Source organism: Pituophis catenifer, unplaced genomic scaffold (assembly GCF_029215685.1).
Source record: "Pituophis catenifer annectens isolate HBS135680 unplaced genomic scaffold, rPitCat1.0.hap2 SCAF_2, whole genome shotgun sequence".
Lineage (NCBI taxonomy): Eukaryota > Metazoa > Chordata > Lepidosauria > Squamata > Colubridae > Pituophis > Pituophis catenifer.
In genome coordinates, this window is record NW_027256882.1 from 38,964,478 (window position 1) to 38,978,060 (window position 13,583).

The 13,583-nt window shown below is 43.4% G+C and overlaps 1 protein-coding gene across 3 annotated transcripts in view; it reads left to right on the forward strand.

The window, feature by feature from the left end:
• Positions 1-4,485: 4,485 nt before the first annotated feature.
• MDC1 (mediator of DNA damage checkpoint 1) overlaps positions 4,486-13,583 on the forward strand; it is a 34,135-nt gene continuing 25,037 nt past the window's right edge. For all 3 annotated transcript variants that reach the window (XM_070936671.1, XM_070936674.1, XM_070936673.1), the window contains exons 1-3: positions 4,486-4,547; positions 4,871-5,004; positions 9,317-9,790. In XM_070936671.1, coding sequence (XP_070792772.1) covers positions 4,872-5,004; positions 9,317-9,790 — 607 coding nt within the window. In that variant the 5' untranslated portion in view covers positions 4,486-4,547; position 4,871. The remainder of the gene's footprint in view (positions 4,548-4,870; positions 5,005-9,316; positions 9,791-13,583) is intronic.

Sequence of the window (13,583 nt, forward strand, 5' to 3'; positions counted from 1 at the left end):
ACTTATTATTAGATTTATTCCCATTCTTTTATTTACAGTATATGTCAGTGGTTTGGAAATTTAACAGAAAAACTGCAGAACAGATTATGCATTTATATTATTTCAAAACATTTTCTGAGAATACAAGATTAGTTGGTTATCCCTTTTCTATGTAAGGATTAGAAAAATACAGGTAGTCTTACAAGTCTTCATTTAGTGACCTTTCAAAAGTACAATGCCACTGAAGTGTTGGAAGTGTCATCAGACTCCAGGATCTTATTACCATATGTGGTGGACATGCGTAGAAGCAAGGAGATTTTGGACTAAGATACACACGTGGTTGGAAAAAATGAAGAAGAGACATATTGACCTTAAACCAGAGATATTTTTATTAGGGATCTTACCAGAGACATTCAATAAAGAATTGCAATATTTAATTGTGAATATTTTGACAGCGGCTAGAATTGTATTTGCTAAAAATTGGAAAGGAGAGAAGATAATTACTGATGAAGAAATTATTAACAAAATGTTGGATTGTGCTGAAATGAGTAGATTGACATTTGAAATAAGAGAACAGAAAGATAAACAATATTATTTGATATGGGAGCTATTTTATCAATGGATAGATAACAAAGCATGGAGATGAAATACTATATATGAAATGAAATTTGGATTAAATGGGTAAACACTTGTTTTTTGTTAGAGGAAAGAACATTTGTCATCTCAATATATGAGATGACAAATTTTGAAAATTTTGAGAGCACGAAATGATTTTAACCGATCGAAACACTGTCTGTAATTGTTTGGAAGGATGATGTTTTTATGTTGTTTTTGTTTTAAAAAATAAAAAACTTTTTGCAAAAAAAAAGTACAATGCCACTGAAACAAGTGATTTATGACTATTTTTCACACTTATGACTGCAACAAATGAAATGTAGCATGTCTAACCTGAATATAAAATAAAACTATTTTTGATTGATATATGAGAGATAAATTCTTATGGAATTCTTTTTATTTTAAAAAAAGGCATATTTATATGCCAAAAGGCATATACTGTTGCTTCCCTCTCAGATTCAAAAGGGTGGGGTTCACATTTGACATTACACTACAGTTTATAACACCAGTGGTTTTCTAAATCAAAACAGGATGGATGTTACATATTTTCCATCATGGCTCCAGTTCTTCAAAATACCTCATTTTGAGCAGGAATTCAAAATAATAGCTGGATACTCAAGAATATGCTAAGCCTTTATATGGTTGGCTTGGCTTATGGCCTGTGTTGTGTAAATTTAACCAAAGTTGGATGATTCTAGAAAACACAAATGGTTTATTCTCATAGCATATCAAACACAGTTTTTTTCCTTCTGTTAAACTTGATCCTTGGAGATGGTGCCTTTGAGGGAGTGGGGATGGCCTGGAAGGGGGACAAACTCTATGTTCCTGAAACTCTATGGATTAAAGTCTTGCAATGAAGTCACAATGCTAAGCCACTTTGGGCTACTAAAAACCTTACACCTGACCAAACGGCAATTCTGGTGGCCAGGCATGAAAAAGGTCAGAGAGAGCTATGTAAAAAGTTGCGCTCTGTGTGCTTCCATGAATCAGAGACCAGGGAAGACCCTGGGAATGTTATAGCAAGTGGCTGAGCCAACCTAGCTTTGGGAGGAAATAGCTAAGGACTTCATAGTCAAACTCCCAGAAAGTGGGGGGAATACTGTAATCTGGACTGTAGTTGATTTTATTTATTTATTTATTGGTTCGATTTATATGCCGCCCTTTTCCGGAGACTCAGGGGGGCTTACAATGCGTTAAGCAATAGCCTTCATACTTTTGTATATCCCTGCTTAGTAGGGCTTTTTGGCCCCCCCAAGCGGTGTTCTTTTTATACAAAGTCAGCTTATTGCCCCCACAAACCGGGTCCTCATTTTACCTACCTGGAAAGGATGGAAGGCTGAGTCAACCTTGAGCCTGGTGAGATTTGAACTTGCAGTAATTTCAGGCAGCTGGTGTTACTTAACAGTGCTTTAGTCTGCTGCGCAACCAAGGCTTAAGAGATTTGTTCTCTAAACTACCTCACTTTGTAGCCTGTCCGAGCCTCCCATCAGCCCAGGGCTGTGCGTCAAGACTGAACAAGTCCCTGCAGATTTTCTTGGCAAAGTTTATCAGAAGTGGTTTACAATTGTCTCCTTCCTAGAGCTAAGTGACTGACCCAAGGTCACCCAGCTGGAGTTCTGCCCAAGGTGGGAGTAGAACTCATGGTCTCCCAGTTTCTAGCTTGAGGCCTTAACTCCAACTCCAAACTGGCTCTCACACAACATCTGAAAGGATTAGTGCAGGTAATCCTCGATTTACGGCCACAATTGAGCCTCACATTTCTCTTGCTAAGTGAGACAGTTGTTAAACAAATTTTGCCCCCTTTTACAACTTTTCTTGCCACAGTTGTTAAGCGAATAACTGCTCTTATTAAGTTAATAAAACAGTTGTCAAGTCTATCTGGCTTCTCCATTGACTTTGCTTGTCAGAAGGTTGTCTAAAGCAGGGGTCTCCAACCTTGGCAACTTTAAGACTTGTGGACTTCAACTCCCAGAATTCTTGTCAAGGTTGGAGACCCCTGGTCTAAAGGGCATCAGGATGACCCCAGGATGCTGCAACTGTCATAAATACGAACCAGGCATCTGAATTTTGATCATGTGACATTAGGGATGTTGCAACAGTGAGAAACAGTCATAAATCACTTTTTTCAGTGCCATTGTAACTTTGAACGGTCACTAAACAAACTGTTGTAAGTCGAGGATTACCTGTACTGTATATGGGAAGTGTGGGAAGTGGGTGTGGGAAGTGTACCCCAGGGGGACAGTGCCAGGGATCTCATAGAACCAGAAACCTCAGAAAACAGTGCCAAGAGACTCAAACCAGCCCTTCCCCCTTTAAAAAAACCAAGAAGCACCAGCTGAAAGAAAAAATACAGAGCAGCCCTGCTAACAGAGCTGACAATAGAAATACTTAAGTAGAGCCTTTAAAATAAGGGGAATCAGGCTCACCTGGAACTCCGCTTTTCCTCTTTCCTGGCAGAATTAACCCCCAGGATAGGAAAGACAAAGCTCCAGGGAACAGGATTAACCCATTAAGGCAGGAAGACAGGATCCAGGCAATCACCTTAACTAAAGGCACATACAAAATCTCATCAAATCACAACCAACTTCAAAGGGAAGATGGGTATAAAAATCCATACACTTATCAGGCCACTCTACTTGCAACCCAGGAACCCTTGAGCTTGTCACCACCCTTTTTGCCTTCCTGAATTAAAAGGATCCCTTTTCTGGCAGCTGCTTCCATGCCTATTTCTTCTCAGCATCTGTGACTGTTTCCCAGCTGGGAAGGAACCAGGGAAATTTCTTCCCACAATTGTTTTGTCTTCCACACAACTGGAAGCAAGTAAAAGTGGATTGTATTGTATGTAAATTTCTAAGTTCTTTAAAGTTTATGATAGAAGTTCAAGAGATAACCAGACCTAGGGCTTAGGCGCTGTGGCTGAGTCAATATATTGGTTATGTTAATTTATGATTGTTGAATTGTTTTTACCTCTGCTGTTGTTTTTTGTCTATAGTTTTTTTATATATATACTTTATATTTTCTTTTAATATTGTTAGCTGCCGAGAGTCATAAATTTCAGGTAGGTGGCGGAAGGAAGGATCGGTGGAAGGAATCACTGCAAATGGAAAAAATGCATTCCTGTAATTATATGCGTATGTACAACTTCATCTCTAACCCTGTCAACTTAATGAGGATTATTATGATGATGAGGCAAATGGGGATCTTCAGAAACAAGCTTTAGCTAATCTTATTATAAATTTAAACTGAACTGCAAGCAGCATATTCAGGGGAAACATAAACGGGTGGACAAAATTAGGGGGGGAAATGCAAAGTCTCCATTATTTCATTTAAGGAGGTCTCGGATCTCCCCTCTCAAAAGGATTTGATTAGAAAATTAAATGAATTTTTGCATGCAAAAAGTACGGCTTCTGCTTGTGGGCTGGAAAAAAATCCGGGGACACCTAGCATCTCTGCCGCCACCCAGCGATCGTTCGGATTTTGCAGCAATTTTAAAATCTGGCAATTTTACTTTAAGCGTGCAAGTCGAAGCCTTTTGCCACTAGATCGCTGCATTTCGCGCAATATTAATCAATATTATTTCCTATGAACGGCATCGACTTCCGCTATGCGGAGACAAAAACAGATGGTAGAAAACTTGGGAGGCCAGACTTGAAAGGCAACTCTATGGTTGTCCTCCAAAGGGGTGGGTTGCGTGACAATACTCTCTAGCCTGGCGCTTCCTTTTTCTATGGTCTTTTTCCCCTGGGTCTTTCATTGGTTCTGGGACAAGCGGGGACCGTTTACTCTCCCGTCTTCCCAGGACTCGAATGGTCCAATCAAGAGAAGGAAGGCTTTTAAACGGCAGCGGAGTAAACGAATGAAAACTCTTCCTGCCGAGAGAGGGGTGGCGCGCCTAGAAAGAGCGATCGTCCACCTTCGCTTTTTAGGGTGCCCGGAGGAGGGGTGCAAGGAAGGTAATTTCCCCCCCAGCGGCTTTTCTAATTTTAGCTGCGGACCCTTTCCTCTGCTTCCCCGGAGTTTAATCTGGAAAGGGCTACTGCGGCTTTAAGGCTTAAAGGGGCCATGCCTCTTTAAAAAAAAAAAAAAAAAGTTGGCTGCCATATAAGATGGTGGGGTGGGGTGGGGGGGACACCAGGAATTGGGGGCATCGCCAAAATTGGGGAAAAGGAGTAATGCAAGGAAGGGAATTAGATTTGGATCTAATAAAGCGGAGCGGGGCAGGTTTCCACTCTGCAGGAGAATTGAGTTCTTTTTTTTTTCTTGTCTTCAATTGCAGGATGGAACAAACTCAGTTGCTGGAGTGGGATGGAGAAGGCGACTCCACGGATGGGTCTGATGCTGCTGCAAGGGAGACCCCTAAGCCGGTGGGGCGCCTGCATCTGCTGAGCAGCAAGTACGGCCCTGAGAAAGGTAAGGGCCTTCCTGGAGCTGCGTCTTCTTCCTTAGAGCCGCAGGTGACCTGGTGGCTTCTTCCAGGTTTGTGGAATGGCAAGTCCCAGGTTCTCCAAAGCGCTCCAGAAGGCAAGAGAAGAAACACTGGATGGAAACTAATCAAGGAGAGAAAGCAACCTGGAATTAAGGAGAAACTTCCTAACAGTGAGGACAATTAACCGGTGGAACTGTTTGCGAAATTGTGAATGCTCCAACTACTGGAAGGTTTTAAGACAAGACTGGACAGCCATTTGTCTAAAATGGTATAGGTATAGCTTGAGGGGTGCGGTGGCTCAGTGGCTAAGACACTGAGCTTGTCAGTCAAAAGGTGCGGTTCGACTCCCTAGTGCTGTGTAACGGAGTGAGCTCCTGTTACGTGTCCCAGCTTCTGCCAACCTACCAGTTCGAAAGCACGTAAAAAATTCAGGTAGAAAAATAGGGACCACCTTTGGTGGGAAGGTAACAGCGTTCTTTGTGCCTTTGGCATTTAGTCATGCCGGCCACATGACCACGGAGACGTCTTTGGACAGCGCTGGCTCTTCGGCTTTGAAACGGAGATGAGCACCGCCCCCTTAGAGTCAGGAACGACTAGCACATATGTGTGAGGGGAATCTTTCCCTTTACCTATAGCTTGAGTAGGGGGTTGGATTAAATGACCTCCAACTTCCCTTCCAACACTATCCTGATTGATTGATCATTTCAGATTCATATTTATTGATATGAAAGTGTGTTTTGCTATAGAGTGTGTGCTCCCTTCCTAAGCCACGGTCTGTAATAAGCTGTGTTACAATGTCTGTGTACAACATGTTTGCTTGTTGCTATTTTGGATGAATAATGGGTTCTCTGTGCTTGCTTCACTTCTTGCAGACGTTTCATTACCAGGCTGCCTAACTTCATCAAGGTGTGGGGGAGTAGTTATAGGCGGTTTACATGTGGACATGTGATACCTTGCCCTACCAGCTTTGATAGGGTATTATTTCTTCCTTGACTGTTTTTGGGATGGGACATTGTTTGGGACAGCGCTTGATGATGTTACCTAGTTTGGGTAATGAAATCTCTGCAAGAAAACAAACAAACTCAGAGAGCACCAAAGTTCCCTCGTTTCAACCCGGAGCTACAAATATTCTCTTTTGTCGGGAAGGTGTTTCTTCTTTGATTGGTCTTGTTTCTCTGGAGCCTGTCCTTGCTTATCTGGCTGTTGGCTAATTGGCATGTGATAATTGGAACTAATGAAGGGTTAGGGATCTTTGCTCCTGGCCTTGGTCTTGCTTCCTTTCTTAAAAGGGTTTATAGAGAGAATTTACATTTACAGATTTCAATGTCTCTTAAATGGTTGACTCTTGACTTTAACTCTAAGAAGTCTCTGGGATTTTTGATGTGGTTTGGTGTAAGATGTCAACAGCTTCCTTGATGAAAATGTATTAGTATGTTTGAAAAGAAGGAATTTTCATGTGTTCCAACTCCCAGTTTTCATGGATGTGTTTATCTATCTATCTGCCCTCACAGAAATAACATGTACTTGGGCTGTTGGATTTTTTGAGTTTGTTTGGGATCCTTTAGATCAGTGGTTCCCACGCCAGCCAATCAGATGTGTTCCCACTAAGCACAAGGATCTCACTAAGTAGACTAAATCCTACAACATTTTCCTGAGATTAAGCCCCATTGAAGACAATGGTACTTACTTCTGAGTAGACATGAATAGAATTGTGTTGTAAATATGATCTTGAGGTGAGCTCAAATTGTATTTTGAATTTGTTAGGTACGTTTATTTTAATATGTATAGTAATTAATATGATCAAAAAGCTTTCATTAAAATTATTTTATATTTATGCATTTCAGTTCTGTATGTTTTTAAACTTTATTTGCTGTTTTTTCATATCCCTTCATATTATTATTTTTTAAGTTCCTCAGTATTTCTACTGTCTTTCGTTCTTTTATTTTTCTCTTTCATGGATGCCATGTTCTTTGGAACATTGTTTAAAACAAGTTAATGGCCTTTTAGGCTTCCTCTGCGTGAGTAGGAGTTCACTTTTTGAATAGTAAAAATTATATGTCCGGGGGGGGGGGGGGCAATCAGGATTTTAGAGATGCTTAGGTGGGGCATGGCCAAAAAAAGGTTGGGAACCACTGCTTTAGATAGATTGTTGTGGTGCCTGGGAGTGTACTAGTTTCAGAGTTGTTTTCCATATATGGCAAGTATATCTTTTTCATGGATTGTCTAGTAGTGGATAATCACATTCTGAGGAACCCAAAGATGCTTTTTGTTTCAAGAGGCAACTGGACTTTCTTGTTTTTTCTTTGAAGACATTTTGCTTCTCATCCAAGAAGCTTCTTCAGCTCTGACTGGATGGTGGGGGAATGGAAGGATTTATATTCCTTGCAGACAGTTGGTCATTGTCATTCTTTAAGCCAGGGGTCTGCAACCTTAAACAGTTAAAGAGCCATTTGGACCCGTTGGTCCAAATTTTTTTCCCACAGAAAAAAAAAACACCGGGAGCCACAAACGCTTCCTGTGCCTGACTATTTCTTGAGTGGCCACAAAACTAGCTTATGTAGTTGAATTAAACATTCTGTTTTCTTCTGAAACTTTTCTTTTCTTGGATTTATCCATGGTTGGCCTACTGGGGGTTGAAAAGCTCAATAAATCGTATGCTGGTGGGTGTCGCACATTGGCGGTTGTGACGCATATTTTGAGTGACAGGGAGCCGCAGCAGAGCGGTGAAAGAGCCACATGTGGCTCCAGAGCTGCAGGTTGCTGACCCCTGCTTTAAGCTGACCAGATGCCTGCAGTTTTCTTGGTGAGATTTTCGGCTGGCGACCCCCAGGGGGAGAGCCTTCTCTGTGGGGGCTCCTGCCGTATGGAATGAGCTGCCCCCGGATATAAGAAGGATCCCCGACCTCCGCGCCTTCCGTCATGCTCCGAAAACTCTATTGTTCAATCAAGCTGGCCTGACGAAATAAATTAATTTTAATGGGTTTTAATTGGTTTTAAACGGGTTTTAGCTAAGGGTTTTAATAACGGCCAAATTGCTTTAATTTATTTTAACGGTTTTTAATTTTTGTGATGGGTTTGTTTTAATATGGCTGTACACCGCCCTGAGTCCTTCGGGAGAAGGGCGGTATAGAAATATAATAAAATAAAATAAAATGGTTTGCCCTACCCACCTTTGTATTAGGGAGGAGAGTGACTGGCCCAAAGTCACCCAAATGACTTCTATGCCCAAATCAAGATTAAAACTCATGGTTCCCTAGATTCTATTTTAGCACCATGACTTAGATCAAGCTGGCTCTCATTTCTGCATGGCTGGCCTTTTGTGACGTTTTTTGTACCGAATGACAAAAATGGGAGTAAGTCTAAAAATTCAAGGAAGGATGGAATTCCTTATAATCATTCTTTTATTTCATAACTAAACAGTGGAACAAACCTTTTGACCTACCTTGATGAAAGCCTGGTTAGATTACCAGGATCTAAATTGGGGATGGGGGAAAAATTTGAATATGTATTTATTAATCACATTTATATAGCCCTCCTTTCCCCCAAAAAGTGACTCTGGGTGGTATACTCAAATAGTATTGAATATAATATTTGAATAGGATATTCAAATGGAACAACAAATATAAAAGAATATAAAAAGTAATTAAAATTGAAATTATCTACCTATCTATGCACACATACACACACACGTATGTGTGTATGTATGTATGTATGTATTTTTAATTTTAATGACTATATTCTGATTGCTTTATGTATTTGTTGTTCTATTTAAATATCCTATTCAAATAGTATGTGCATGTGTGTGCTAGGAATGGATATTAACAACTGGGAAACCTTGACCTCCGATCGTTCAGCTTAGAGGCTAAAGACACAGCATGGCCTTCTCCAATTTGAAGAGACACTTGTTCGGCAGGCTGAGGCAAAGAGGCAGTCCCGGAACCATCCGGGGGTTGGGCAGGGGACAGAATGTATCTGCCCGCAGTGTGGAAGGGATTGCCACTCTCAAATTGGCCTTTTTAGTCACACCAGATGCTGTTTTAGGACCTCTTTCCAGAGCACGATACCATAGTCTCTTGAGACTGTAGGATGCCAATGGGGCAACCACGAAAGTAGGGATATCGGCATGGAGGGGAATCAAATCAAAGCCCGCCCCCTGTTTACGTTCATTGAGATGCAGTTTTAAAAGGCGTGGGCCTTTGGTCACATCGTTGTGGCTGTCATCTTGAATTTTTTGTTTGACACGTCTGCCTGGAAGTAAAAGAAAGATTTTTTTCATATAATATTTTCTCTTTCTAGATTTCTGGATCTACCCTGGCGAGAACACCATTGGTCGCTTGGAAAGCTGTCACGTCTGCTTGCCTGCTAATTCTGTTTCCAAAACGCACGCGGTGATCGAGGTGCCCTCCTCCCACGGGCCCCACCTTTTGTACGATCAGGGCAGCTTGAACCGGACTCGGCGCCAGAGGATGAACTTGGTCCCGCAGGTCCGGTACAGCCTCCAGGATGGGGACACCTTGCTCTTTGGGGATGTGGGATGCCAGTACTTCATCCTGGTCCCGGATATCGATTGTGACTCCCACGACGACTCCATGGTGGTGCCGCCGACCCAGGGAAGAGTGGAGGCCAGTGCGCTGGCCATTGAGGAAACGCCTGCGCCGGGCAGGAGAATAGGCTTTGGGCAAGTTTTGGTCCAGGATTCTGACAAGGAAGAGGAAGGGGAGGAAGTGATGAATGGGAGAGGAAGCTACCTGCACCACACATCAAAAGATGGTAAGGAATCTGTGTTCAGACTGTGACTTTTGCTCTGGCAACTTGTTCTGCCCCAGCTACGGACCCCAAGGAACGCATTACACACAAAGTCTATACAAACCTTAGTTTACTATAAACCAGTCTTTTACAAAGAAAGTCTGTTAATTAATTTTATTAACAGCCTACAAGAATCCAAAGAATAAATAATCGTAATCTTACTATGGTTGGCAGAATGCCCAGAAGCAATTTGCAGGAAACTGATAAGAGAACTAAGATCAAGATGCGAAGGAATGTTAACAAAGTTGTTCCCTGCAAATTGCCTCAGTCATCGTCCTTCCTTAAATAGGCTAAGGGAGTGGCCAATTAGCCCCAAGCCTTACTCTCGAGGAGACCTCCTCCTGAGGCACCACTCCTGCCTTTTGGCAGCTTTGCGCTCCCGTGCAGCGAGAAGAGGCTCCCCCTCTTCTTCCTCTTCACTTATGGGAGCTTCTGGAGGTTCTGAAGGCCCTGGCTGAATCCCCGCCTCTGGCACCACATCTTCTCCAGCCTCCTCATTGTCTGACTCGAGTGCCAGCTGCAAAGGCTGTTGGCGCAGCACCACACCAGCCTCCTCGCTGTCGGAATCAGCTACTAGCTGCACAGGCCGCTGACGGGCCACAACACAACTGCAGGACTTGTACTATAGGTATTCCTTGACTCGCAACTCTTTGTTTAATGACTGGCCAAAGTTACGGCGACACTGAAAACAGTGACCTGTGACCTTTCTCCACACTTATGACCATTGCAGCATCCCCATGGTCACATAATTTACATTTGGATGCTTGACAACTGGTTCGTATTTATGACGGTTGCAATGTCCCGAGGTGTGCGTGTGTCCATGTGATCCCCTTTTGTGACCTTCTGACAAGGGCAATGGGGAAGCCAGGTTCACTTAACGACCATGTTACTAACAACTCTGGCAAGAAAGGTCATAAAATGGGCAAAAGCCACTTAACAACTGTCTCGCTTAGCAGCAGAAATTTGGGGCTCAATTGTGGTCGCAAGTCGAGGACTACCTGTGTTAAATTCCTCAACTAAAATAACCAGGTCTTTGAATACGAAGGTATGCTTTGATTCTTCGGGGAGCAAAAAAAAAAAACAAAAAAAACCCCGATTGTATGATTGACTCATAAATCCTCTTTCTGAGAATCCAGGCTTCCATGTTGTCATTCCGTCCTTTAGAATAATACAAGAAGTTCCTAATATTTGTGAATTACATTTGAAAATTGAGTTGGAAAGGTTTCCCGGGAGGGACGGCAAAGTTTGTGACACTTTGTGTCTTCTCTATTTCACTCCCGTTCGTGATTGATTAAAATATAAGATAATGAAAATATAAAGCATACAGGTAGTCCTTGACTTACAACCAGTCACTTAGCAACTGTTTGAAGTTACAACGGATTCCCGAAAAGGTACTTACGACCTGGTTCCAAAGTTTACAATGGTTGCCCACTCCTCCTCCGAAGCCACGTGACCACATTTGGGGTGTTCAGCAACCAACCCACATTTGTGGCTATTAGCAATGTCACATGGTCACTTGACTGCAATTTATGACGTTGCTGAAAAGCGGTATTTACTTGGTACAGTACTGCAGGCTACTTCGGCTGATCACTGGCTGCCAGCAGTTTGGCAGATCGAATCTCACCAGGCTCAAGGTTGACTCAGCCTTCCATCCTTCCGAGGTGGGTAAAAGGAGGACCCAGAGTTTTGGGGGGCAATAGGCTGACTCTGTAAACCGCTTAGAGAGGGCTATAAAGCACTATTGTCAACTTGCAAAGCTTCCAAGTTGCCATGAGCAGGAGGGAGGGAGAACTGAAGTGAATTCCATACATTCTTTCTGACCGCAATCAGAAGGAGGGTGTTAGGTTTCACAGCCAGCCAAAGTGGTTAATTGTAGAATGTGATTTATGACATGGCCAGAGAGGAGGGGAGAGACAGGGTCATAGGGGAACATAAATCTACGTAGGATCAGTCCTAACTGCATCCAAGTATTGCCGGAATGTTGCTCCTAATAAATGACTATATTTCCTTTGAAGTTTGGATCATGGCTCATGAATTAATTAGGGCATCTTTCGGAAACTTGACAACTATGAAGCGCTATATAAGTCTAAGTGCTATTGCTACCTCTGTTTCCAGCAAAAAACAAAACAAAACAACACCTCACAGTGAACAAATGGGTTTGCTTTATGACCACAGTGTTTCCTTTGTGACTAGCAATAGCACTTAGACTTATATACCGCTTCACAGTGCTTTCCAGCCTCTCCAAGCGGTTTTATAGAGTCAGTATATCGCCCCCCCAACAATCTGGGTCCTCATTTTACCCACCTTGGAAGGATGGAAGGCTGAGTCAACTATGAGCCTGGTGAGATTCGAACTGCCAAATTGCAGCCAGCCAGCAGTCAGCAGAAGTAGCCTGCAGTACTGCACTCTAACCACTGCACCACCACGACTGCTACAAAACAGGTTGTAAAATTTATTTTATTTTATTTTATTTCCAATTTATATACCGCCCTTCTCCCTGAGGACTCAGGGCGGTGTACAGCCAGAATTAAGAACATGAAATACAAATATTAAAAAACAATTAATATATATATAAATTTGGCCCAAAAATTAAAAATCACAAACCAATTTAAAACTTTTAAAAATTTCTTCTTAAGCCAGCCCGGCTTGCTGGAAAAAGTGGGTTTTAAGGGCACGGCGGAAGGCACTGAGGTCTTGGATTCTCCTTATCTCTGGGGGCAACTGATTCCAGAGGGTAGGTGCCCCCACAGAGAAGGCTCTCCCCCTGGGGGTCACCAGCCTACATTATTTGGCTGATGGCACCCTGAGGAGGCCCTCTCTATGGGAGTGCACGGGTCGATGGGAGGTCGTCGGTAGCAGCAGGCGGTCTCGAAGATAGCTAGGTCCTATGCCATGGAGCGCTTTAAAGGTGATGACCAACACCTTGAAGCGCACCCGGAAGACCACCGGGAGCCAGTTTAGCTCGCACAGGAGCGGTGTTACATGGGAGCGCCATGCTGCTCCCGTCACTACCCGCGCTGCTGCATTCTGGACCAGTTGGAGCCTCCGGGTGCTCTTCAAGGGGAGCCCCATGTAGAGAGCGTTGCAGTAGTCAAGGCGAGAGGTGACGAGGGCGTGAGTGACTGTGCACAGGGAATCCCGATCAAGAAAGGGCCGCAACTGGCGAATCAGGCGAACCTGACAAAAGGCCCCCCTGGTTACAGCCGTCAGATGTTCCTCCAAGGACAGCTGCATATCCAGGAGGACTCCCAGATTGCGTGCCCTTTCTGTGGGGGCCAAAGACTCACCCCCAATAGTCAGTGATGGAGTCAACTGATTATATCGGGATGCCGGGAACCACAGCCACTCAGTCTTGGAAGGGTTGAGTTTGAGCCTGTTCCTCCCCATCCAGATCCGCACAGCCTCCAGGCACTGGGACATCACTTCAAGGGCATTGTTGGGGTGGCCTGGGGTGGAGATGTACAGCTGGGTGTCATTAGCGTACTGATGGTATCTCACCCCGAAGCCATGGATGATCTCGCCCAGCGGCTTCACATAAATGTTGAACAGAAGGGGCAAGAGGACCGATCCCTGCGGCACTCCACAAATGAGAGGCCTCGAGGTCAGTCACATTATTTAGCATATGGCAAAATAAAGGGCCAGTCACATGATGTCCTGCTTTACAAAGGTCACGACTTAAGGCTGTAATTGGCAAGCTCAAGTTACGGTCATAAGTCAAGGTCTTATATTTGAGAGATGGGCAGCCTTATACATTCAC